The sequence below is a fragment of the Lutra lutra genome, chromosome 9, assembly GCF_902655055.1.
Source record: "Lutra lutra chromosome 9, mLutLut1.2, whole genome shotgun sequence".
In the NCBI taxonomy this organism is placed as follows: domain Eukaryota; kingdom Metazoa; phylum Chordata; class Mammalia; order Carnivora; family Mustelidae; genus Lutra; species Lutra lutra.
The window spans coordinates 144020255-144045944 of NC_062286.1; the positions used below are offsets into that span (position 1 = coordinate 144020255).

At 58.2% G+C, this 25690-nt stretch overlaps 1 protein-coding gene across 3 annotated transcripts in view; it reads left to right on the top strand.

The window, feature by feature from the left end:
- MYT1 (myelin transcription factor 1) overlaps window positions 1–25237 on the top strand; it is a 70538-nt gene extending 45301 nt beyond the window's left edge. For all 3 annotated transcript variants that reach the window (XM_047744252.1, XM_047744253.1, XM_047744254.1), the window contains exons 11-23: window positions 467–681; window positions 2018–2142; window positions 2748–3005; window positions 5450–5604; window positions 6603–6665; window positions 6776–6844; window positions 14149–14211; window positions 14555–14638; window positions 18330–18551; window positions 19598–19689; window positions 20306–20409; window positions 22791–22934; window positions 23291–25237. In XM_047744252.1, the coding sequence (XP_047600208.1) occupies window positions 467–681; window positions 2018–2142; window positions 2748–3005; window positions 5450–5604; window positions 6603–6665; window positions 6776–6844; window positions 14149–14211; window positions 14555–14638; window positions 18330–18551; window positions 19598–19689; window positions 20306–20409; window positions 22791–22934; window positions 23291–23431 (1735 nt within the window). In that variant the 3' untranslated portion in view covers window positions 23432–25237. The remainder of the gene's footprint in view (window positions 1–466; window positions 682–2017; window positions 2143–2747; window positions 3006–5449; window positions 5605–6602; window positions 6666–6775; window positions 6845–14148; window positions 14212–14554; window positions 14639–18329; window positions 18552–19597; window positions 19690–20305; window positions 20410–22790; window positions 22935–23290) is intronic.
- The last annotated feature ends 453 nt before the right edge of the window (window positions 25238–25690 follow it).

Consider the following 25690-nt stretch of genomic DNA (forward strand, 5'->3'; position numbering starts at 1 on the left):
GAGCTGAGTCGGGCCCTCCCTGAGCCCGGTTCTCAGAAGCACCCACGTTATGTCTGGACGTCCCATCTCCCTTCTCACTGGGCAGCTCTGTTACTGCAGCAGGAGAATTCCGTCTAGGGGTGGCTGGCCACTGTCCGAAGGACGTTCCTGTGGACTTGCCTGCCAAAGGCTCCCACTACTGGTAGCCAAGCTCTTTGAAAGCGGACCTCCTAAGCTCTGGGGGGACGTCTGAGGCCTGCCCTCCCCCCCTGGTCTGTGGGGACACATGCTGTCATCCCTTCAAGGCTCATCGTTTGCTCCCGGCTCTCCTCATCCAGAACAGGCCCCAGGCACCCTTTCGTGGGGAGATGTGGGGGAGGGTCTCTGTGTACATGGGGCTCTGAGGGGTTCCTGAGTGGGCTGTAGGGTGGGGCTTGGGGTCCCTGGTCCTGTCCTCACGGTGCTACACCTCTGTCCTACACCTCAGGCCTATGTGCTTCGTGAAGCAGCTTGAAGTCCCTCCGTATGGAAGCTACCGGCCTAATGTGGCCCCTGCCACCCCCAGGGCTAACCTGGCCAAGGAGCTGGAGAAGTTCTCCAAGGTCACCTTTGACTACGCAAGTTTTGACGCTCAGGTTTTTGGCAAACGCATGCTTGCCCCAAAGATTCAGACCAGCGAAACCTCACCTAAAGCCTTTAAATGTAAGTTGGGGAGACCCACTCCTGGGAGGTTAGGGTTTGAGAGGGGGGAGGAGGGACCCCTCACCAGCAGCATGTAGGGTCTCTCTGCCCTGGGTGTCCCGTGTCTACCACGGTGGCTTTCCCAGAGTCCGTGTCTTCCTTATGTTACTGCCACCATGTTCCCCATCACGCTCGATGTATCTCTTCACTGTTCGTGAAACAACACCCAGGTCCTTCATGGTGTGGTGTCCAAAGTTTTGAGAATAAGTTCCCTGATGTGGTCCGTCCTGTGGGGGCTCAGAGAGCCGCCACGCTGAGCCTGGGCAGACAGAATCTGTTAGCCTTCCTGCATGAGGACCGTCTCACTGGACAGTGTGTTGCGGTGTTAGCCACAGGTTTTCTGGGTACTTGTACTAACAAAATGTGTTCCTCTGAACTTTGGAGAACAACCCTTTCTGTCTGTTTTGGTCACTGAATATACCAATCTGTGGGTTGCAAGCCCATTAGCCTGAGAAACACATATGAAATGGAAAAGCAGCCCACTGAGCCCGTGAGACGGGAGCTGGTGTCTCCCCAGGGGTGTCTGGCCCTCCGATGCAGCTGTGAGGACTTTCTGTCACATTAATAATGGAAACACCAGGGGCTGACACAGCCGCCAGCACCAGTGTGGACCTTTGTCCCATCTGCTCAGTGCCATGACGCCCACGGAGGACCTAGCATGCACAGGGATCTCTCCGGAGGTCTGGGAACTTACTGGTGCTGCCATGACGTTGGAAGTGTAACACCTGACAGCTGGTTTAGGGCTGTAATATAATCACTAGAAAAGACAACATTTTATGCCTTCATTGGCCATGTTTATTTGAAAGATAACATGACTTTACTGAAGTGGTATTATGGGGACACCAAAAGTAGCCTTTTGAGATGCTGGGACAAGGACTTTCCTACTTGAGTCATGTTCCGGCCACTCCTGCTCACAGAGGTCTGTGCCCTCCATCAGCGTCCCCAGCTGACGGTGTATGTTCGCTAGACGCTTCAGAGAGGCTGGGATGACTTTGGAGGCGTTTGTCCTCTCTGCCCAAATGTTAAACGAGCTGGAAATGGCCTCCTGGACACCTTCTGAGGGGACGAGCAGGGTGTGCTGTGGCCCCGTGACGGGGATGAGTGACCCTGCCCCGGGCCAGCCTCCTTAGAGCTGCGCGCCGTGCCCTCCCAGCCAGCCAGAGCTCCCCACTGCGTCCGGGCGGCCGCCTCCCGTTCCAGTCTCATACCAGCTGCTGTTGTTCCCTTTTTGCAGCCCAACCTTTCCCAAAGGCCTCTCCCCCCAGGCACAGCCCCCGCACTTCACCCCCTTCTGCAGGCTTCGACTACACGCATGATGCTGAGGCTGCGCACATGGCTGCCACGGCCATCCTGAACCTCTCCACGCGCTGCTGGGAGATGCCCGAGAACCTCAGCACAAAGCCACAGGACCTGCCCAGCAAGGTGGGTGCGGCCCCTCTGAGGAACCCCTCCAAGGAATCCCTCCGAGGAACCCCTCTGAGGCAGCCACAGGCTGGGGGGTTTACAGTCTGGACAACGAGCCCCCACGTGACATGTGCTTAGGACACTCAGTGTCCGCTGGACAATCATCATTCTTACCTTCTCTTCCTCCGGCTCGTGGCTCCTGTGACCGGGGGGGCTGCGTGAGTCCCCTCTGAGAGCTCTGTGTGCTGTGCCTAAGTGGGACTGAATGGCTGTGCACACGCATGTTCCTCCGTGTTCCCCTGAGTCTGAGGGTCATGCACGTATATGTGACCTCATGTTCTCCTGAAGCTGACGGTTGAGCACATGTCCTTGTGTGATCATGGTCAGCGTGTCTCAAGGTCTGGTGACGTTAGCAGGACCTGGGAGAGAGTGGCGGCCCCTCCGCCTCGATCTCAGGAGTTGGCGAGTCAAAAGCCTGCTTCTCAGAGGCTCTCGTGTTCTGGTTTGGGCCTGCTTCTTTCCGAGGGAAACACTGTCCTGGGCTGTCTGTGACGCTGATTCGTGGACCAGAAGTCACCCATGGGGTGAAGTCCCTAGCACGGATTCTGCCTTTGTGGTTGCAGGCTGCGGACATCGAGGTGGATGAAAACGGGACCCTGGACCTGAGCATGCACAGACACCGCAAGCGTGATGGTGCCTTCCCGGGAGGCGGCCCCGGCGTGAAGGCCCCCGACGCCTCCCAGCGCCAGAGCAGCGTCAGCGCCGCCCCCAGCAGCTCCATGGCCTCACCCCAGTGCAGCCAGGCCTCCCGCCAGGACGAGTGGGACCGACCGTTGGACTACACCAAGCCTAGCCGCCCGCGAGAAGAGGAGCCCGAGGAGGTGAGTGTGGGGCCTACAGGCTCTCACGTCTCTGGGGAGAGCTACTGGGGACCTGTCCCTGCACGCAGGGGGCCTGGCCACCTCTGGCAAGAGAGAACCCGGCCTGCCATCCTGGAGGGCTTTTCAGCCTGGGGCCATGCTGTGGTATTGTCCTACCTGAGAGAGAGGTCATTCTCCCGCTTCCACGGACTTGGTGATCAGCACCATCGTGGGCCCCCGGAAAGCATGGGGAGAAGGAGGGCTTCTTTCACATCCCATGGGACGTACTCGGGAACAGCTCCAAATTCCTGGGTTTTGTGGCCTCCCCAACCCCGAATTTTGCAGCAGTCCCTCCTGACCATCTGCACGACATACCAGCCACCCGGCTCCTTGGACAGAGGAGGCTGTAGGGTGGGCAGTGGCCTGAGTCCTGAGACCAGTACCACCTGTTAAAGAGCAGCAAGACAGGTGTCTTTGTCGGAGCTGCAGTCTGGGGACAAGGGAACCGCCCTTTCTAGCCACTCTACCCTCCTCAGAGTGGGACTGGTTGAAAGCTCTTCCCCACAGATGTGTGCGTCCTGAGTAGCAGAGCCCAGCTGCGGGGGTGGCATAGACTCCCAGGGGCCTCCACAGTGTGGGCAGGCCAGCAGGTCCCCTCATTCTCCCTCCCTGTCCCTGCCAGCACCCCCTCCCACTGACCCCAGAAGGGCAGGGGGCCGGTCCCTGTGGAGGAGACCTCTCTGGGAGACAACCAGCCTGTAGTTCAGTCCTCCCACCCCCCGCACCCTCTACGCCTCTCCCATGTGTCTGCGTCACAGAGGGGGAGACTGGGCCCCTGGCTGAGGTCACTTGGCACAGTCCCATGGCTCTAACTTGGTGTTAGGCTCTGGGAGTGGGGCGCCTCTCAGACTGAGCCCTGAGTGGGACGGGCTGGCCTGGGCAAGCCCTCTGGGACTGTGTGTTTGGTTTTCTCCTTGGCCAGTGGGAGCCCAGTCTGAGGCCAGATGTGGCCCCCACAGGGGGAACCCCCCAGCAGTCTGCCCTTACCTGTTCCAGTCCTGCTCCAAGGTCTAAGCCCCCTTCCTGGTGAATGTAGCCCTTCGCTTGACTCCTCCCCGCACCTTTCCATGACTCCTGGCTCAGGCTGACATCCCTGGCTCCTCCCCTTCTCCCTTCCATACCCTCTGAGCCCCCCAAGACTCATGTCATCAGTCTCAGAGGTCCTGAGGTCCTTGCCCACAGAAGCCTGTCCCCATAGTCGTTCTCCCCCTAGAGCCTCAGCTCACTCCCAGTCCCTCCCTTTCCTTCAGCTCCCTTCTGGGCATGGGTGGGTCACCCCCAGAAATGCCTCCCTCATCCAGGCCTTCTGGGCCCTTCTTCCACGGCCCAGGACCCCCAACTCGACTCCCCAGCTCTGCACGAGGCTCCTCGATTCATCCCACACCCCCACTCTTAGCTTCACCTCCCTCCCTGGCCTCTGGCAGTGGCCAGGACAGTGTCAGTGTGCCTTGGGGACACCTCCCTTGCTGTGGAATGGCCTCCTCCCTGGGCTTCTGGGAAGCTGCCGTTTATCCTGGAGACCTGGCTTAAGTTCAGCTTGCTCAGGGGAGGGAATACTAGCCCCGTGCCTTGTGCAGTCACAGTCTCTGCAGCAGGAATCACAACCCCCCCCGCCCCTGGCATGGAGAAGCCTCACTGTCCGTCCCGGAGAGCCTCTGCTGCTCTGGGCTCTGCGCTCCGAGTCCCCAGAAATCCTGAAAGGGGCTGCTACTGTCTCGGGTTTGTGCATGTATCACCTGGGCCCCGAGAGGGTGAGCCTTTGCCTGAGACGCACATGTGCCAGCCCCGGGACTTGGACCGCACTGACCCACTGTAGGGTGTTGGCCTTCCCTTCCTTCATCCTGCTCGGCCCTGTGTCCGCCGTGTCCTGCCCTCGGTTGGCTCCTAACCCCTCTAGACCTAGACCTTGGGCTCGGGAGGGGCCTGCTGTGGCTGGGGGGGCACGGGGGTCTCAAGGCCGCAGCCTGTAAGTTATTGCTCGCGCCATGCTCTCACCGGCCTACATCTCAACAAGCACTGTCCGGTGGTAGCGCGCATTGAGCCCCGAGAAGCCGCGTGTAGGTTCTTGTGTCTGGAAGGTGGCCCAGCAGCGGTCAGGTGGAGGGACACACAGGCCCGAGGCCCGGGGGGGGCGGCGGGCTGCCCGCCTTGGGCGGTACCCAGGCCTTGTTCCCGGGGTGGCCGGGCTCCTCTGGCCAAAGTGTGCAGCACTCTAGCCCCTCAGGGCTGCTGTCTTCTGTGTTTTCCGGGGAGGTAGGTAGGTCTTCCTCCCTCATCCAGAAGGCAGGAGCCTTGGGGAACTGTCTCTGCTAGCCCTATTCTGAAGGGCCCCTCTCCCTCCGCCCCGGGTCGGGCACCCGGCCCCCGCCAGCCGGTTAAAACGTCTCCCTGCTGGTCTTTTGCAGTCAGAGCCAGCAGCCCATTCTTTTGCTTCTTCTGAAGCAGATGACCAGGAAGTGTCAGAAGAGAGTTTTGAGGAGCGGAAGTACCCCGGGGAAGTTACCCTGACCAACTTTAAGATGAAGTTTCTCTCCAAGGACATAAAGAAGGAGCTGCTCACGTAAGTCCCCACCTGGGCCAAGAGGTCTCCTTGAGAGCCTTCGTACTCTGGAAGAAAGCGTGCCCTGGTCTGAGTCCCTAAGACCAGATGTGCTCAGCCCCAGGCCTTGTCCCTGCCCCAGCTTAGCGCCGACCGTCCTGTTGGCCAGAGAGGTTGGGCGACCTGCGTGACGGCCATCTTGAACCCGGAAGTGGGTGACAGGTTTCCCGTTATCTCTGCGCTGCACTGGGATCTAACACAACCTTCTAGTAAGAGCAAGGGAGAGCCCCTGTTTGGGCCCACAGAGCAGCGTGAGGGCTGAGGGAAGCAGACCCTCTCCCAAGCCACAGCCATCTGCCCTGGCTCACAGAGCCCACTGGCGTGCCCTGTGCTTCAGGACTCAGTGCCCTTGGCTCTGCCAGCCCAGCCAGCCCCTTGGAGCTGGTCCTCACAGGCTTCTAGCAGACGCTGCTGCAGACAGGGGAAGCTGCCGGTAGATAGGGAGTCTTCCCACAGCTGGATGCCATCGCACAGCCTCTGGTCAACCCTCCTTGAGCCCCGCTTCTCTTGCAGGACTGTGGGAGGCTGTGGCTGGTGGCTGTGCCGCCGGGGACCCAGCCCTCCCCTGTGCTTGGTTTGTCCCTGGGTTTCCTCTTCTGCTGTCTATGAACCAGACCTGCAACTGCTCTTCCCGGGCTTTGGTCTGGGACCTTGTCCTCAGAGAGGGTCACGCCGCTGTAGGAAGGGACTGCCTGCCTGCACGTTCGCGGGCGCACCCGTGTGCGTACCGAGATGTCCCCGCTTCACACTGAGCTGGAATTTGGTTCCTTTTTCCTCCCTGAGTTTAGTTGTGTGGGAGAAGCTTGCTGTCTGAGGCCCGTGGGGGGAGGAGTCTCCCCTTGGCTCGTGGGTGAGTCGAGGACAAGTGTCAGCCCCTCTCCCCCAGGAGGCTTGCCCAGGGGGCAGGCCTGACAGGTGTGCCTTGCTCTCTGTTCTGACACTCTTTTTCCTTTGTTCAGCTGCCCCACCCCTGGCTGTGACGGCAGCGGCCACATCACCGGGAACTATGCCTCTCACCGCAGGTTCGTCCCTGCTCGGGTCCAGGCTGGCCTGGGTATTGTGTGGTGGGTCTTCCCCTCTCCTCCTCTGCTCCCCTCTGGCTCACTCCAATATCCCATCTCTTCTCTTTCAGCCTCTCTGGTTGCCCTCTTGCTGACAAGAGCCTCAGAAACCTCATGGCTGCCCATTCTGCTGACCTCAAGTATGTCTGCCCTCCTGGCCTCCCATCTCTTGGGTGGCTCCCTTGCTCTGCTCGCTCCTTCCATGAGGCTCCAGCCAAAGTCGGCCTTCTCCAGGGCTCCAGCCCTAGGGAAGCCCCTCCCAGCAGCATGGGGCAGAGAGACAGGCCACGGAGGGGCCGACTTGCTTGCCTGGGGCTTCTGCCGCCGCCGTCTGTTCTCTCTGAGTGCCGCCGCCTGTTCTCTGAGTGCTGCTGTCTGCCTGTGTCTCTCTGAGTGCTGCCACCGCCTGTGTCTCTCTGAGTGATGCTGCCGCCTGTGTCTCTCTGAGTGCCGCCGCCGCCTGTGTCTCTCTGAATGCTGCCGCCGCCTATGTCTCTCTGAGTGCTGCCACCGCCTGTGTCTCTCTGAGTGCTGCCACCGCCTGTTTCTCTCTGAGTGCCGCCGCCTGTGTCTCTCTGAGTGCTGCCACTGCCTGTGTCTCTCTGAGTGCTGCCACCGCCTGTGTCTGAGTGCCGCTGCCTGTTCTCTCTGAGTGCTGCCGCCGCCTGTGTCTCTCTGAGTGCTGCCGCCGCCTGTTCTCTCTGAGTGCTGCCGCCGCCTGTGTCTCTCTGAGTGCTGCCACCGCCTGTGTCTGAGTGCCGCCGCCTGTTCTCTCTGAGTGCTGCTGTCTGCCTGTTCTGAGTGCTGCCGCCTGTGTCTCTCTGAGTGCTGCCGCCGCCTGTGTCTCTCTGAGTCCTGCCGCTGCCTGTGTCTCTCTGAGTGCCGCCGCCTGTGTCTCTCTGAGTGCTGCCGCCTGTTCTCTCTGAGTGCTACCGCCGCCTGTTCTCTCTGAGTGCTGCCGCCTGTGTCTCTCTGAGTGCTGCTGCCGCCTGTGTCTCTCTGAGTGCTGCTGCCGCCTGTGTCTCTCTGAGTGCTGCCGCCGCCTGTGTCTCTCTGAGTGCTGCTGCCGCCTGTGTCTCTCTGAGTGCTGCCGCCGCCTGTTCTCTCTGAGTGATGCCGCCTGTGTCTTTCTGAGTGCTGCCGCCGCCTGTTCTCTCTGAGTGCTGCCGCTGCCTGTTCTCTCTGAGTGATGCCGCCTGTGTCTCTCTGAGTGCCGCCGCCGCCTGTTCTCTCTGAGTGATGCCGCCTGTGTCTCTCTGAGTGCTGCCACCGCCTGTGTCTCTCTGAGTGCTGCCGCCGCCTGTGTCTCTCTGAGTGCTGCCGCCGCCTGTGTCTCTCTGAGTGCTGCCGCCGCCTGTGTCTCTCTGAGTGCTGCCGCCGCCTGTGTCTCTCTGAGTGCTGCCGCCGCCTGTGTCTCTCTGAGTGCTGCCGCCGCCTGTGTCTCTCTGAGTGCTGCCGCCGCCTGTGTCTCTCTGAGTGCCGCTGCCGCCTGTGTCTCTCTGAGTGCCGCTGCCGCCTGTGTCTCTCTGAGTGCTGCCGCCGCCTGTTCTCTCTGAGTGCCGCCGCCTGTGTCTCTCTGAGTGCTGCCGCCGCCTGTTCTCTCTGAGTGCTGCCGCTGCCTATTCTCTCTGAGTGCTGCTGTCTGCCTGTGTCTCTCTGAGTGCCGCTGCCGCCTGTGTCTCTCTGAGTGCTGCCGCCTGTGTCTCTCTGAGTGCTGCCGCCGCCTGTTCTCTCTGAGTGATGCCGCCTGTGTCTCTCTGAGTGCTGCCGCCGCCTGTGTCTCTCTGAGTGCTGCCGCCGCCTGTTCTCTCTGAGTGATGCCGCCTGTGTCTCTCTGAGTGCTGCCACCGCCTGTGTCTCTCTGAGTGCTGCCGCCGCCTGTGTCTCTCTGAGTGCTGCCGCCGCCTGTGTCTCTCTGAGTGCTGCCGCCGCCTGTGTCTCTCTGAGTGCTGCCGCCGCCTGTGTCTCTCTGAGTGCTGCCGCCGCCTGTGTCTCTCTGAGTGCTGCCGCCGCCTGTGTCTCTCTGAGTGCTGCCACCGCCTGTGTCTCTCTGAGTGCTGCCGCCGCCTGTGTCTCTCTGAGTGCTGCTGCCGCCTGTGTCTCTCTGAGTGCCGCTGCCGCCTGTGTCTCTCTGAGTGCTGCCGCCGCCTGTTCTCTCTGAGTGCCGCCGCCTGTGTCTCTCTGAGTGCTGCCGCCGCCTGTTCTCTCTGAGTGCTGCCGCTGCCTATTCTCTCTGAGTGCTGCTGTCTGCCTGTGTCTCTCTGAGTGCCGCTGCCGCCTGTGTCTCTCTGAGTGCTGCCGCCGCCTGTGTCTCTCTGAGTGCCGCCGCCTGTGTCTCTCTGAGTGCTGCTGCCGCCTGTTCTCTCTGAGTGCTGCCGCCGCCTGTGTCTCTCTGAGTGCTGCCGCCGCCTGTGTCTCTCTGAGTGCTGCTGCCGCCTGTGTCTCTCTGAGTGCCGCTGCCGCCTGTGTCTCTCTGAGTGCTGCCGCCGCCTGTTCTCTCTGAGTGCCGCCGCCTGTGTCTCTCTGAGTGCTGCCGCCGCCTGTTCTCTCTGAGTGCTGCTGTCTGCCTGTGTCTCTCTGAGTGCCGCTGCCGCCTGTGTCTCTCTGAGTGCTGCCGCCGCCTGTTCTCTCTGAGTGCTGCTGTCTGCCTGTGTCTCTCTGAGTGCCGCTGCCGCCTGTGTCTCTCTGAGTGCTGCCGCCGCCTGTGTCTCTCTGAGTGCCGCTGCCTGTGTCTCTCTGAGTGCTGCCGCCGCCTGTTCTCTCTGAGTGCTGCCGCCGCCTGTGTCTCTCTGAGTGCTGCCGCCGCCTGTTCTCTCTGAGTGCTGCCGCCGCCTGTGTCTCTCTGAGTGCTGCCGCCGCCTGTTCTCTCTGAGTGCTGCCGCCTGTGTCTCTCTGAGTGCTGCCGCCGCCTGTTCTCTCTGAGTGCTGCCGCCTGTTCTCTCTGAGTGCTGCCGCCGCCTGTTCTCTCTGAATGCTGCCGCCTGTGTCTCTCTGAGTGCCGCCGCCTGTTCTCTCTGGTGCTGCCGCCACCTGTGTCTCTCTGAGTGCTGCCGCCGCCTGTTCTCTCTGAGTGCTGCTGTCTGCCTGTCCCTTGCTGCGGACTCCTGTGCCGCCCTCGGCCCTGCCAGCTGCTGTGAGCATGGAGGGCCAGAGGGCCTGAGATGAGCAGGACCTGTCTCTGGCCCCTAGTGGCCCAGCCCATCCTCCCTCTCCTGAGGACCCAGGATGGGGTTGTCCGGGCCTGCTTCTGTCACTGCCGTTGAGGTGTGGGAGAAGCCCAGAGCCGGCCTTGGCTCCTAGGTCTTGCTGCGGCTCTGCAGGCTTCAGGCTGTGCAGCTCTTGTGAAGGGATCTGGGTGCCTATGATGAGAGAGAAAACTCCTGGCCCTTCCCTGTTCCTATGACCGCGGCAGCTGCCTCTGTCTTGGCACCTGGGGATCCTCCCAGAGGTGCCTCTCCACGCTCACCCCTTCTCTTTGCCGAGCACCCCCACTTTCTGCTTCTCCTCCCTGTCCCTACTCACAGGCTGGCCAGGCCCTGTGGGCACCCACTAGCCTGCTTGACCACACTGCTCAAATGCAATGCAAGCACCCAGAGGTTTCCCAGGTTTTCAGCATCCTCTTGGGGCTGGATTTGGGGGCTGTTGTCATCTTAGGTTTTTGTGCATTCAGGTGAGCTGTGGCCCTGCAGCCACTGTGGCCCTGAGCCAGGCAGTGCCAATCCCAGCTCCCAGGCTGAGCAGAGGCTCAGGAAGGAGGTCCTGCTCTTGTGCTTTCAGCTCACTCCCTCCCCAGGGGTGTTTGACCCTCCCTCAGGCCTCCATACTGAGTGTGGAGCTCAGGAAGCTTTAGCTCTCTGCAGTGTCCCCATTCTGCCAGCCTCCTCTTTGTCACTCTGGGGAGGCTGTTCTGGTCCCAGGAGCCAGAAGCATGGCGTTGGCTGTTGTTACCAATGGGGCCTTCTGTTCTAGGCAAGGTTCACCACCAGAATCGCCCTTTGAAGAGTTACCAGCTGTAACGTGAACCTTTTCCAAGGCTCAGCTCGTGGCACATTCACACTCATGGCCTTGCCATGTCCAGCCCCAGATGTCTAGTTGAAACCATCTGTCCTGTAGGCTCAGGACCTTCTTCCTGAACCTCCCCTCCCTTTCCTTCCTCTCTTCTCTTAACGTCCTTCCCACGCTCTTTTTTTCCTGTTTCCTTTTCCAGTTGAACAGTAATTAGCTCTCATGGTTTTTCCAGGTTGAGGGCCTGAATGATTTGAGAGCTCTAAGAATTTCTTCCTGCAGAACAGGTGCTCAGGGCCTGGTCTGGGTCTGGAAACATGGCCTTCCAGGAGGGTTAGTGCTCGTTTACGACTAAGAGCCTGTGAGGAACCTTAACCCACACTTGCTTAGAAATAGCAGCAGGAGGTCTTCCTCGTGTGGAAACAAGTCACTCATCAGCTTTGGCAAGGTCTGGGAAGGTGTCCTGACTGGCCCCAAGCTCTTTTCTGGACCCAGAGGTCTTTCTGTGGGAGTCAGCGCTGTCCTCTCAGGACACAGCAAGGGCTTGGGGTGGATGTGGGCAGGCCTCCAACGTGGTCCTGGCGCGCTAGTGTTTCCCTCTCCCTCCTCCCATCGAGTGAGCATCTTGTAGAGGCTGTTCCTGACCTGTCTTGTGGCCATGATGGGGGAAGATGACCTGCCCCTGCCTTGCAAACGGCTCCCTGGGTGGCCTCCCTCTTGACAATGGGTGCAGAGACAGTCTTAGATCGTGTGTTTTCTGTGCTTTAATAGAATCCCAAGGGCATTTGCTCTTCCCTACCAAGTGCCCAGTGTGGTCAAGGGCTGGGGACATTGCTGCCGTGGGCCGCTCAGCCCCGTCTATGTGTGGGGATGTGAGGTGCAGTGTGCATCCCCCGCAAGGCTGTGATGGGGGCCCTGGCGGGTGTGGGCGGCCTCCCCACCATGGGAGAGGGTGGGGCTCCAAGGCGAGGCCTGCTGCACACCACCAAGATGCAGAGTGTCCCTTAGACACCGGACCCGTCCTCTTGCCCAGACGATGCACTCAGAAGCAGATGGCGGGAGGGTTCCTGCAACTGGCCCGCTGGGCCCTCAGGGGCACAAGAGCGGCTGACGCAGCCAGCGCCCGGCATCCCGCTTCTCCGCCACACCTCGTCCTCTACTGGTCACGCCTTTTGGGAAGAGCCACTGAACCGGGCCTTGGCAAGGAGAGCTGGTGCCCCCTGCCTGGAGAAGGTGTGCCTCCGTGGGCGCCCTTGTGCTGGGACCTGGCAGGGACCCTCCCCATGTGCATGCTCTCCTCTGCCAGCCTTACTCACAGGGGCCGTGGGGGCTCCACCAGAGTCTGGACCCGCACACAGGGCATCAAGGCCTGGGGGTGCTGATACCCTGCCCACCACCTGCAGCATGGACCTGAGTTCTGCCGTGTTTTCATGAAGCCGAAAAGGAATGGAGCCCCAGGAGGCCACCAGAGCCCCTTCGAGCCCAGGACGGAGAAGCCCGCTCCTCAGTCTCAGCGCTTAGCCCTCCGGAGAGCAGGGACAGGGCTCTTGCTAGCGTGGGCCATGAGGGTAGTCGGCAGGGCCTTCTGGGGTGAGGAGGGGCAGCAGGGCAGCGGCGGGGCCTTGGGCTCAGCGGAGAGTTGTGTGAGGTGTACCCTGATGTGTCTGAAGGACTCCGTGGCTGCAGCAAGGAGCCAAGCCCAGTAGCTCGCTCCCTGGGACCTTGGAGGATGCAGAGACACAGAGTGTCCCAGCAGGACCCATGTACCGGTTGGGGGTTTGTGTGAAAGGGCTGAGGCCCACCTGCATGGAGGTGCTGGGTGGTGTCTCCTATCATGCAAACATATTGATGTAATGTGGGAGGGTTGGGATGTGAGCACACCTGAGCAGACCAGGAGCCACCATAACCTCATGGGGTTTGAGTCACCCCTGAATCCAATGACAGGGCGATTGGACTGGCTGGCCTGCTGGCAGGCCGGGGGGCCTCCCACGTGTGGCCCACAGGACAGGGAGGAAGAGGAGGGCTCGAGACAGACAGTGGGATTGGAGAAGGAGCTGGTGGGATGGGCATGGCCCCCCTCCGTGTTGCTACACCAGCTCTGTGTGTCTTCGGATGGGAACAGGCAGTGTGGTCCTGCTGGGTTCTAGGAGGCAGCTGGAGAGCCGTGGGGGGCGGCCTTTGACTGTGCCGGGAAGATCCTGAGGAAGGGTGTGGGCATAGCACAGGGGCCTGAGGCCCAGAGAGCTCTGCTGACTGAGAGGCAGACATCTGTGCACTGTTTCAGTGGACGCAAGTCCCCATAGCCCTCTCGGGGCCACTTTCATATTGGGAAACGGCCTCAGTTCCCATGGTTTCTTCTCTGTGTGAGGATGAGGACTGATCAGTGAGACTCCGGTTGTGAGCCCCAGGGTCTCGCCCGGTCCCACAGGGTTGGAGCCGCATCCTTCCACTGAACAAGGTACAGAGTGGCAGACCTGATCCAGAGGTTTCTGGTGGACCCACTCGCTGAACCGGGCAGCCCTTCCCATTCTGGCACCAGCAGAAATTCACTCATTCTTCCACCATGGACTTTCAGGGAAAAGCAATTTTGTTTTTAAAAGATTTTATTTATTTGACAGAGAGAGATCACAAGCAGGCAGAGAGGCAGGCAGAGAGAGAGGAGGAAGCAGGCTCCCTGCTGAGCAGAGAGCCCGATGCGGGGCTCCATCCCAGGACCCTGAGACCATGACCTGAGCCGAAGGCAGAGGCTTTAACCCACTGAGCCACCTAGGTGCCCCAGGGAAAAGCAATTTAAGAAAACTCATACTTGTGTATTCAAGTGTAATTTTCACTTTCCACGAGATACGTTTGTCAAACACTCTGGATGCATCAGGCTGGGCTTCTGTGTTGGGTGTCCCCTTCCTCACCCCGGACCAGTGAGGATCAGCCTCTGGCCCTGTGGATCTGGACTCAGGGAGATGCGTGACTCTAGGTGATGATGCCGTGGGTGGTGTGTCCTGGCTGCCCAGCAGACAGCAGTTCATTGGCTCAGGCAGTGGCCGTCCTCCATGAAAACAACCCCTCCTCCTCCTGGTCACATCAAGGAAGGGGAGCCCATCTTAGCTGTTAGGTTTGCCATTCTGAATGCTGTCTAAAGGCCCATATGTGTTCTGGAACCTTCTAGTCCAGCCTAGAACCCTGTAGAAGGCCAAAGTGGGAGCCCATCTTTCCTGCAGTGGAGATGAGCTCCTGTCTTGGCTTCCTTGGACCCCTTGGGGAGACTGGGTGGCACCGTTCTGAAGGCTGGGCGTCATGGCAGCAGGCCGGCCAGACACGCATGCCATTTCCGAGACCAGTGCTGAGGAGGTGGTGGGCCCGCTCAGGGACTGGGGACAGAGGGGGCCCTTTTCTGGTCAGGCATCCTCCCTGGCTCTGGTTCCAGCTCCTCTGTCCTCCGCAGGTGCCCCACCCCCGGCTGTGACGGCTCCGGCCACATAACAGGGAACTACGCCTCACACCGAAGGTGAGCCGTGCCCCGGGGCGCCAGGACCGATGGAGTCGCGGGGGTGGGGGTCTCTTCTGCAGACAAAGCTGCCGTGCTCCCAATGGGACAGTGACATTGCTGGCAGCTGGAGCCTGGTTCATCTCTGTCATCAGAACTGATCTCCTGAAGCCTGCTCAGGCCGCCCTGTGCTGCCAGACCTAGAGGGCTCCTGGTGGCACCGCCTGCCTTGGCCCCTGCCCCGGAGAGCGCTCCAGGACAGAAGCTCCCTGCTGCCAGTCCCAGAGCAAGAGGGGCGGGGCAGACGGGCTGAGAGGTTGCTGTTCTGGGACCACCGTGGCTTTCCTTCCTTTTTCAAAACTAGCTTGTCAGGCTGCCCTCGGGCCAAGAAAAGTGGAGCCAGGGTGACGCCCACGAAGGACGACAAGGAAGACCCCGAGCTGATGAAGTAAGTTGGGGTCTTACTGACTCCCGTGGCGGGGGGGGGGTTGCAGAATTGGGAGGTTCCTGTCTGTTTTAATTGTGAAAAGCTCCTTCTAGGCTCCTGTTTCATGAACACGGCTGGCCAATGACATGCCTGTTCTTACAGAAGCTCTCCTACGGTGTGTGTGGGCACCTGGGAAGCTGGAGCCATGCGTGTTGTATCGAGGACACGCACAGGCACTGCTCCTGCCTGTGCGCCTCACATCTGGGGGGGTCTGGTGGGGCCAGGAGAGGCAAAGGGCCCTGCTGCCCGTGGACCTGGGGGGCCACCTGGACGCGGGCTCAGGGCATGGGGCAGCCCCACAGGGTGCTCGTGGGTACTGAAACCTGCCCCACTGTGGTCTTCTGTGCAGGGAAGCGACAGGTGCAGGAGTCGGGGAGGAGAGGGTGGTTAGAAAGATGATCAGTCTTCAGACCGGATGTGTCTGCACACTCACACACCAACGCACGGAGCTGGTATGGAAAGAGGGATCCGAGGAGGGTCACCCTGAGCTGGGACCTCAACACTCCTGAGAGGAGGACCAAGGACATCCTGGGCCTTACATGCTCAAAGTCCTTGATACCCTCTCCTGGCCACTCCCTGGGGGTGCCTACCTTGTCATCAGGGGCTGGTGTGTGGACACTGACTCCGTGAGAGCCCAATTGGCAGGGCTTGTGTTGCTGCAAGTTTATGCTTGCAGAAGGGAACTTGCCCCCGAGCCTCCCACTTTCCGGTAGGGGTAAGGCTGGGCCACAGGGACACACAGAGTGACACATCATTCACATTTCCCAGGACTTTCAGAGCTGACAGTGGACAGAGCATTCAGTCCCCTTGCCAGCTGAGGAGTGGAAAGGAGGGGTTCTGGCTGGTGCAGACCTTGGGGCTGGCTTGGTCAGGACATAGCCAGGCAGGTGCACAGAAAGCCCAGCTGCCTGGTTGTGTTGACTTTGGGCCAAGAGTAGCTGGATGCTCTTGGAGGAGAGTATGTGGAGGGGAGCAACCGGGACCAAGTCAGTGGCTCCTCCTTGGAGCTCAGCCCAGCTGCACCCAAACATCTGCTTGGCCACAGAGGATAGACCCGAGTGACCACTAGCACACCCTTCCAGGGGCTGGCCCCACCAGCTGTTAGGTGTGAAAAGCTGTGGCTTGTTTCTTTAACTTAGTGTTTACAATAAAAATACAATGGATGCTAACTCAAAAATGCTAAGTATGTGGACATTGGTGTCACGAATGCAGCCACTAAAATGCTAGCACGAAGGAAGAGCATCTGTCTTTCTGGGAAGCCATGTAAACGCAAGCCGCTCTGGAGGTAGACAGGGTCTGCTGGCGGGTCGTGGTAAGTGAATTGTGCTGCATTTGCAAATGATGAAAATCACAATCAGCATTTTTCAAGTTAACGGGAAAAAATGGTTTTCCTCCTGCTAATGCGCTGTCAACTTTGCTTTTTAAATAACAAGATTTTTGCAGCCAAGTGGAGAATATGACTTAGAAGCAGGTCAGCATTTACAGGACGGCCGGACGTTGAGAATGGCTCCATGGCAAGGCGGGGGAGGGCCCCCTCCCCAGCCACAAACCCTCACCGTACTTACAACTGAATGCCATCTTCAATCAGGTCCTGCAGCCTGGCGGCTTTCCTGGGCATGGGCTTGCTTTTGTCACTGTGGAGGGCTGGTGGGGGAAGAGTCCCCTTTTAGGACACCTGTGTCTGCATCCTTTGAGAATACGTCCTGTCAGCACACGGAGGTAAATCCCTTTGGCCAAAACAAAATCAGTGGCCTTACAAGTCTGTGGGTGTGCCAGAGTGTGGTTGTCATCGGGGGCTGATAGAGAGCCCCCGCCCCCACCACCGTCCCCAGCCACATCTGCAGCTAACAAAGAGGGGTCCTGGTGGTCCCACTGCCAGCTCACCTGGGAGGCACAGAAGTCACCTGACCTGGTGCCCCACACGCATCTTGACGTGAGCTCACCTGGCAGCTCGGAAGGTCTGGACACTGGATGTGGAGGGAAAGCAAAGCAGTGTTACTGTCGACATGTCTGAAGCACTCACTGTGAAGGCGTTCCCAGAATCTCTCCTGATGAGGAGGGTTAGGGTTTTGCAAAGAAAACCATGTGTTGTAACCTCGAAAAGTGGCCTCTCATCTGGTCTCTTGATGCTGTGCTCTGGGGGGCTCAGAGCTGCGTCAGGGTCCTCTGGGCCCCCACAGCTGGACGGTGTCCAGGTGTGAGGGGGCACACATGGAGCGCAGCCTCCCTAAGCACCTTACTGGGCCCGTGGCAGTGTCTCTACTCTGGACTGATTGCTGAGATGACCCTGACTGGCTCTGTGGCCATCCCGCCTGTCTGAGGCCCATGTGGCTGGGAGGAAGAAGAGAGAGGGATGGGCACCAAGAGAGGGGACAAGTAAGGACAGATCCAGGCCAAGGAGGCTGGGAAAATGTCTACAGTGGCCACCTTGGGAGCAAGGCCACAGTGCAGGGGCCACTTTTGGGCAGCAAGGCCCTGTCCCCTCACCTGCTGTGTCGGGAGCTCTGGGATGGCCCACGCCCCGCAGAAGACTTCCTGCCTTTGACTTTCCCACCCCAGGGACCACCATCTAAACTGGGGGAACATGTCCCTTTTCAGGGTCCTGTGTGTTTGACAGGCTTGCAGCCCCTAAGAAGTGGGTAAAACCAAATGGCCAATTACACAGGCCTCGTTTGCTGGAGGGAGAAAATCGAGAACTTGGCAGGGGCAGGATCTCGTCTTTGGCCAGTTGTGGGTTCCTGGGGGTCCCAAGCTCAGAGCCCATGATCCCGAAATGCTGGTGCTTGGAAGGTATGGCGGGGACTTCCTGGTCCAGGTCCCTCCCGAAGGCCATTAGGTCGGATGCACGGAGCCCCCCACATTAGCCCGTTTTCTGTGGTGCACGGATCCCGACGGCAGCATGGCAGGGTGGGGGGGGGTGGTGTTCACTCTGAACCTTCTCCAGTTACCTCACCGGTTCCTGGGGCCTGTGTTATTTCCTCAAGGGCTTCTCTCCTTGTCCCAGAACAGCCTGAACAACAGAAAATGCCATTTCAAGCCGGCCTCGGGCAGGAGTCACGACAGAACGTCTGAACTGAGTCTTTCTTGCATGAGCCTGGTGGCCTGGCTTCTTCCTTCCAGAACACGCATTTCAGATGTGGCAAAGCAAAGCTGGGACATCTGTGGACATCATGCCACAAAAGTCTCATTCTGGGGTGCTGTGGGGTGAGGGGCCCCACACTGCGTGGCTGCAGGTGCACTTGTGACCTTCTGGGACCCCCAGGATCCCCTGGTGCTGTGCCTGGTGCAGCCCCCAGGAGTGGCCTCCACGTTGCTGGGGTGATGTAGACTTGATGTGGCAGCAAGGTCTAGGTGTAGACCCAAAGGCTCCAGAGAGCTAGCCTAGGGCCCAGGGGCATCATGGCTCCTGGGTGCTGGGGAGAGAGGGTCGCTGGTCACCTTCCGGGGGTGCAGGGATGTGAGGTTGCAGCTGGAGAGGGAACATGGTCCCTGCTGCTTTCCTCTCTGGTTGGGATGGCTTTGGGAATCGCTCGGACAGTGGGAGTTTATCCAGGAGCCCCCAGCAGTCTCAGCGTCCAGCTTGGGAGAGTCTCTGGGCTTTCCCCCCTCCTTTTCCAGTGCCCTGTGCTCACCTCTGACCCTTTCGTGCCAGGTGCCCTGTTCCCGGCTGTGTGGGGCTCGGTCACATCAGTGGCAAATACGCATCCCACAGAAGTGCGTCAGGCTGCCCATTGGCTGCTCGGAGGCAGAAAGAGGGTTCCCTTAATGGCTCCCCCTTTTCCTGGAAATCACTGAAGAACGAGGGGCCTACCTGCCCCACTCCGGGCTGTGACGGCTCTGGCCACGCCAACGGTAGCTTCCTCACCCACAGGAGGTAATGGCCCCACACATCCTGGGTCTCGTTGGGCAGGCTCCTTGGGATGGGCCAGACTAAGGCTCAGTTGTGGCCTACAGTTTCTCCAGGGAAAAGCAAGGCCCAGCCTGGTAGCCGACTGGGGAAAGCCATGGACGATGTGTTGGGACCAGACCATGGTGTTTGTGACACATGTCACCCCATGAGGCTGCTGTCAGGAGTCCCCCCAGCCCCATCCCAGTAGTGTCCCTTTAGCAAGAGCAAGCAGAGCCCTGAGTCTGGTGTGCGCGTTCTGGAAACAGGCCACTGGCTTCTCATGAGCGGCTCTGTCACACCTCATGACCCTCCCCCTGGGGCCTCTTCTTGGAACTTTGGGTTGAGGCCTCTGCCTGCTGTGGAAGGGACATGGTGACAAGAGATCTCCCTGCCTGGGCTCTCGCTTGTCCCCCAATACCTGCTCCAGGGCTGGGGGCCCTCAGAGCCCCCATTCTCCTCCTCTGGGTGCCAGGCAGCTGAGGTGTTGACCAAGGCGCAAGGGGTTCCCACACAGTCCTTCTTCGTCTTTCTTTGTTCTGCCCTTGTCTCTCCACCTAGAAGATTAATTAGCTCATTCGTTCCGCAAGCCTTCACTGGGGGTCCATACCAGGCCCAGGCCCCTAGACAGAGCCGGGAACAAGGGTGGATTTGGGCCAGGCGGGTGGGGCAACGATTCTAAGCGAAGGATTGAGTGAGGTACTGAGGACGGCGGAAGGGGGAGGTGCTGTGGGGAGGATAGTGACTGGGAAGACTGTGGAAGGCCTCTCTGAGAAGGGATAAGGAGCTGGCCCCACACCATCTGGGGACGAGCCTTTAGGGCTATGGCCAGAGCTGGGAAAGGCATGGATGCTGAATAAGGAGCGTATAGCTTGGGGGCTAGAGCCAGGGAGCAGAGAAATAAAAGAAGTAACTGAGAAAGTTCCAAGGCTGCCAGCCAGCAAGGACTTGGCTTTCGTTATGATGTGTCATCTTGGACTGGACCTTGGTGTGTGACTTTGCACTGGTTTTTGGTGTGTGACCTTTGCTTCCAGCTTGTCTGGCTGTCCCAGAGCGACCTTTGCTGGAAAGAAGGGAAAGGTCTCAGGGGATGAGGGTCTCAGCACCAAGTTCAAGACGAGTGATGGTAAGTCCCTGCGGCTCCTCCGAGGGACCTCCGTGGCCTGGGCAAGGAGCAGTGCTAGTGGGAGGGCTAGGGAGGCGGAGTCCCTCCTGGAACGAGTGGAGACAGACCCCTGACCTGAGCGACAGGTCTCCCAGCTTCAGCTCTGAACCCCTGACTGCTTGGAGTCTGGGCTCCTGACCCTTAAGTGGCATGCTTGCTCTCACCTGAGTATTGGTAAATGTTGGCATCAGAGAACCCTGATGGCAGCAGCAGAAGCCACGTTCTTGGGGTTTGTGGAGTTGTGAACTCAGTTTCAAGGAAGAAGGAAGCTGAGGAAATTCAGCACCACCTGGAAGACTTCCATCTTCTTCCTAGCGATTAATACCTGACAGAGAGATTTATACTCTCCTACCCATCACCTAGGGTTGGGGGCAAATGTAGACACATGGCCACTAGTCTCCAAGACCAACTTTTCCAGCATAACATGTGGGATATGAGCTGCCCAGCATGCTAGGCTGGTCGTCTCTGCTTGGAGAGGGTCCTCAGTTCCACCTAGAAAACAGGCCTCCACTGTACCCCCACATGCTGGCCTGGGTGTAAAGCCAAGAGCCACAACCAAGGTTTCTCTCTGGAGCAGTACTGGAGAATGATGAGGAGATCAAGCAGCTGAATCAGGAGATTCGTGATCTGAATGAGTCCAACTCTGAGATGGAGGCCGCCATGGTGCAGCTGCAGTCCCAGGTGGGTGGCATAGCTGCAGGTACAGGTGCAGTCCCAGGTGGGTGATGTACCTACAATCCCAGGTGCAGTCCCAGGTGGGTGATGCACCTGCAATCCCAGGTGCAATCCCAGGTGCAGTCCCAGGTGGGTGACGTAGCAGCTGCCCCAGGCACAGTCCCAGGTGCAATCTCAGGTGGGTGGTGTTGCCACCTGCCACCCCCTCAACCCAAGGGGTCCTTGTACTCTCAGCCTCCTCTTCCATGAGAGAGCTGAGCTCCTCATCAAGGTCACTGTTAGGCTCAGGGACACTCAGAACAAGCCACACCTGCCAGCTTCGATAGCTCTTCCAGCAGTAGGGGTCCTGAGGTGCCCATGCTGGGGGTCCCGTCAGGGTTAGTGGTCCCATCAGGGTTGGCTGCTGGCCCTGTCAGAAGGAATAGTATCACGGGGTGGGTTCTGAGGGCTGGGCCGGAGCCTGATTCTACCCCAAGACTGCCATATAGCAGCCTAGTGACCTGGCAAACCTGTTATCAGTCTGTACCTTGATGTCCTTACTGGTAGAATGGAGGTGATAATAGAAATCAACTCTGTGAGGTTGTTGGAAGAGAAACGCGTTTCTATGGGAATGTGTCTGTCCCTGAAAGAGTCACTATTGCTGTGCGATAAGGTTACAAATTACTTCGAGTATGTGCAGCATATCTCTGTGATTTCCCCAGAATGAACACTGGCCATCAGAAAAAAACAAAAAACAAAAAACAATGAGGTTCTTATTTTGGAAAGAAGCCCCATCCTTAGCTGTTGAATAGGGGGCCAGAGCAGAGCTGGGGGCACAGAAGGAGGGGCCCCACATAGCTCTGTCCCCTATGGCAGTGACAGAGGGACAAGGAGGTGACCGGACCCTGCAGGATCTGAGGGCAGAAAGGACAGATGGGAAGGTGGGGAGGCCCCTTCCCAGAGGCTGCAGTGGGACATACTGGAGGCCCACGTGTCTTGTTATGCTGTTCCTTCTACTGGCCAAGAGGCTTTTATGCTGGACTCGGAAGCCTAGATAAAAATAGCATCAGCCCACAGAGATCAGGAAGGATTTTCATTCTGCCATGCATCATTTTCCCTCAGGCTCATGGGCAGTAGAAGGAGAGGAGTTACTGGGGCGTCTCTGGGTGCTGCGACACATCACTGTGGAACTGTCACCCTCTGTCTCTCACTGCTCTCTCTCTTCCCCAAACCTTGGGGGCAGCTCCTCTGATTTCTTTTCTTTTCCTTTCCTTTTCCTTTTCTTTTCTTTCTTTTCTTTTCTTTTGTCTTTCTTTCCTTTCCTTTCCTTTTCTCTTCTTTTCTTTTTTCTTTTTCCTTCCCTTCCCTTCCCTTCCCCTCCCTTCCCTTCTTCCCTCCCTCCCTCCTTCCTTCCTTTTCTTTTTTTGTCTTTCGCTGATTTCCACCTTTTTATTCCCTAGCATTTTTTGGACTGACTCAGAGCCCTCTTTCCTCTGGAGGGAGTTTTCATTCCTATCCTCTGCAGAAAGGCTCAGGCAAAGAGAAGGCAGACTCCTAACTCCTACTCAAACTGTTTTAAGCCAAGGACTTGTTACCAGGCGATGGAGCACAATGTTTCCCAGCCGTGTGGTTGGAAGAAAGCACCCCACTCCATGCATTGTCCCCTAAAAGTCAGCTCACCTTCCTGCACCTAGGGCATGGTGCAGTGAGTCACACTCAGCCACTGCCTGAGCTCCCTTGGGATGCAGTCAGGTTGGGAGCTGCCCTCCCAAGCAAGTCTTCTCCAGACCGGGCCCCAGGCAGGCTTCCCACCTTCTCCATACCAGCTGTGAACCTCTGCCTAGGGTTGCACTGACCCTGAGATGCCCCAGGGCAGGCAGGACTGGCTGTGACCGTCAGCCCTGTTGTCGCCGTCCCTTCGAGGGTGTGCTGGAGGGGTCATTGAGGGGCTCTGCTCAGCTAGGACTAGCAGAAAGAGAAGCTTGCCTTCCACAGCTTTGTGAAGGCATTTTGTTGGTCTTACTGGTGGGAGGAAGACCCAAAGGTGGCCAGATTACTGGTGGGATGCAGTATTCCCATTACAGACAAGGAGGAAGAAACATGGTGAACTTCAATAGCACAGCGGGCGGTGGGCTGGGACATGAGCCCAGGGTGCTTCGGAGTCTGTGCTCCTCCCTGACCCTGCAGGACAGAGGTGGCTCAGAAGGCTGTGGCTCCACACGGCCCCTGGCTCCGTCACCGCATCCCTTCCTGCATCCAGGGACCAGGGGCTCGGCCTCTTTGCCCGCTCCCAGAGAGGCATGAAGTGTGACACAGATGGCATGCTGGGTGTGTCCGGGGACCACGAGAGGGACGTGGTCCATGGGACTCCCACAGCAGGAGGCATTTCCCATCTTGCTCTGGTGCAGATCTCCTCCATGGAGAAGAGCCTCAAGAACATTGAGGAAGAGAACAAGCTCATCGAGGAGCAGAACGAAGCGCTGTTTCTGGAGCTGTCGGGCCTGAGCCAGGCCCTTATCCAAAGTCTCGCCGACATCCGCCTTCCGCACATGGTGAGCAGGACATGGCCCTGCGGGCACACTGCCGAACTGGTGGCTGAGCCCCAGGACTCTGGGGGAGGTGAGGAGGGCAGCGCACCCCTCTGCGTCTGGGGTCCTGCCTGAAGGGCCCCAGTCCAGGCGCTCGGCCCCCCAGGCTGCTGGCCGTGGAGGCTCTCCATCTCCTGAGGGCTGTGGCATCTGCAGCCGAACACTCATGTTTGTTTCAGCCTCAGGGTGCTGGTGGTGCCCCTGGAAGGCCTGGGCTTGTCTCAGGGGGCATGCTGTGTTCACCCATAGATTGCTGTGGCTTCTGAAAATCACGGACCCATTGTACGGATGGGGCTTTCTGACCCATTTCTGTTCTCCAGGAGCCAATATGTGAGCAGAATTTCGATGCCTACGTGAACACCCTCACTGACATGTACTCTAACCAGGAGTGCTACCAGAACCCCGAGAACAAGGACCTCCTGGAGAGCATCAAACGGGCTGTGAGGGGCATCCAGGTCTAGAGCTCATCATCCAGAAGCCACCCCACCAATCAGGACACCTGGGGCACCCCGACTTGGCTCCATCGATTACCTCCCTTGCCCTGCCCCCGCGGTGGAGACGCCCAACTTGCAGCGACCAGTCGGCAGCCCAGGGCGGGCTCATCCAAAGGGTGCCTGGAAATCCGTGTCTTTCTCACCGTGCTTGCCAGGCTGGAGGCCTTGACCTCCCCACACGAGTGCAGGGCAAGGCACGGCGTATTACAAAGCGATTTATTTTTGTTTTTTGAAAGAGATCTGAAGGGCAGCTCCAAGTCTCCAGTGGAAGCTCATGGACAAGGTTCTCAGGGAAGTTTCAGACTTTGCAACCACAGTATTCCTTTGTCTGTCGAGGCTGGGAGGGTAGCCGTGGGCACGGGGCGGGTGGTGTGGGTGACACGTCAGCCTGGAGCACGCGGCCAAGGGTGCGCGTCTGCTCGATGAGGTCTATGTGGCAAGTGTGTTTTCTGTTTTCATTTAATTTAGTTTTGTCTTAAGGACGGAGTAAAGCACCGTTCCAGTGGGTTAGAAATAGACTGGCAGCCCATGGTCAACGCGAGGGCTCTAACCTGGGATGCGCCTGGATGTTCCACAGGAGAGCACCTCACACATCTGGGGGGTGGCACCTGCACAGACACGTACAGCTCGGGGTCACGCTCCCTCTCGGGGCTGCAGCCTTCGGATCCAGGGCTAGGTCAGGGCCAGGGTCTCCGGCTCTCTGTGTGTCCACCGTGCCCGTGACCTGTCACTGCCGCATTACCCAGGTCATGGCTGAGCTCGAATGAGGTGGGGACGGCGTCAGCAGGGTCAGGGATAGATTCCTAATTTAGAGACCACCAAGATTCATTTCTTTTAAGATCCATTCATTCAAGATGAGAAAAAAATTGTACTAGAAAGTGTTAAACGCAATGTCCCTAACATGTAAATAGAGTCCAGATCGGTTGTGACTACAATTCAAGTTAGTATTTAAACGTAGAGAATTGCACTTCCTGGAAGAAATAAAAAAGTAGTTAGTTTAATTATTCTGTAAATTATTTAATTTTGTCAAGATGTAAGTATTTATATTCACAACCTCTTATGTTAACATTTGCTATTTATTTAACCTTTTTATTTATTAATTTTGTACTGTTACAACTAGACCCCACGCCAGGACACCACGAGAGGGAAATCAATGAAATCAAGGCAAAATCCATGATTGGACTATAAGAAAGGTCACAAAAAAAGTGTTGCTCTAACTTCTATATATAGAAGTCTTCTTATAATTTTGATGCAACCAACTTATTTTTTATATATTTTGTTATTTATTCTTTTAATAATGGAATTTTTAAAAAAGTATTTTGTAACTGAGGAATTTTGATAATTTGGGGATATTTTTCCCTGGGTCCAGTGGAAAGAAAGACTTTCTGGTTTTCTTTGTCCCTTTGGTTCCTTTTGTTTCAGGCACGGCAGCAGCCCGTGGCGCGCCGCACTGTTCATGTACTTCAGCGTAGCGCAGGCGTGTGCGCTCCGGCGTGCTCCTCGTGTGGCGTCTGTGCTGGTTCTCCGTGGCTGAGTTGTGCTGCTGTGAAGGAGTGCTGGCCGCATGTGGCACCGAGCAGCTCCCACTCATGGGCCCCCTGCCCCTCTGGCAGCTCCTATACTGTGATCCCATTCCTCAGGAAATGCGTGGAACCCACAGCACAGCACTTCTCGGCGTGTTTGCAGGGTGATTTCCTAATAAAAGTCCACTCTGACTGTACACAGGAGCGGTGTGTGCTATGACGCCGGCCTCTGTCTCCTTCTTCCATCCGGTTCTCTTTTTGCTACCACATGTGGCACCAACATCTTTCCCCTGAGGTGTGGTTCTGAGAGGTCTAAGTCACAGTGCCCTGCCCCTTCCCACGTGACTGAACACATGCAGTGCACCACTTTCTCTTGGGCTCAGAGCGAATTCTCCCCATTGAGGCTGTCAGGCTGGGTTGGGGGTTGGGGTGGAATGGGGGTTGCCACAGGCCATCTCTTCTGGCCACAAAAAAGAAGCTATCTGCAGTAGGAGAGAGTCTGGACATTCTGGAGGGAAGCAGAGCTGAGAAATGGAGAGATTCCTGTGGAGGTGGAAGGAGGATGAGAGAACGCTTATCCTTTCACAGTTCCTGGATCCAGCCATAACTGAAGGTTGCCCACCCTTGAACTTTGCAGTTATGTGGAGCAATGAACTTCCCCTTCCCCTCCTCCCCTCCTCCTGTTCTTCCTCCCCTCCCCCCT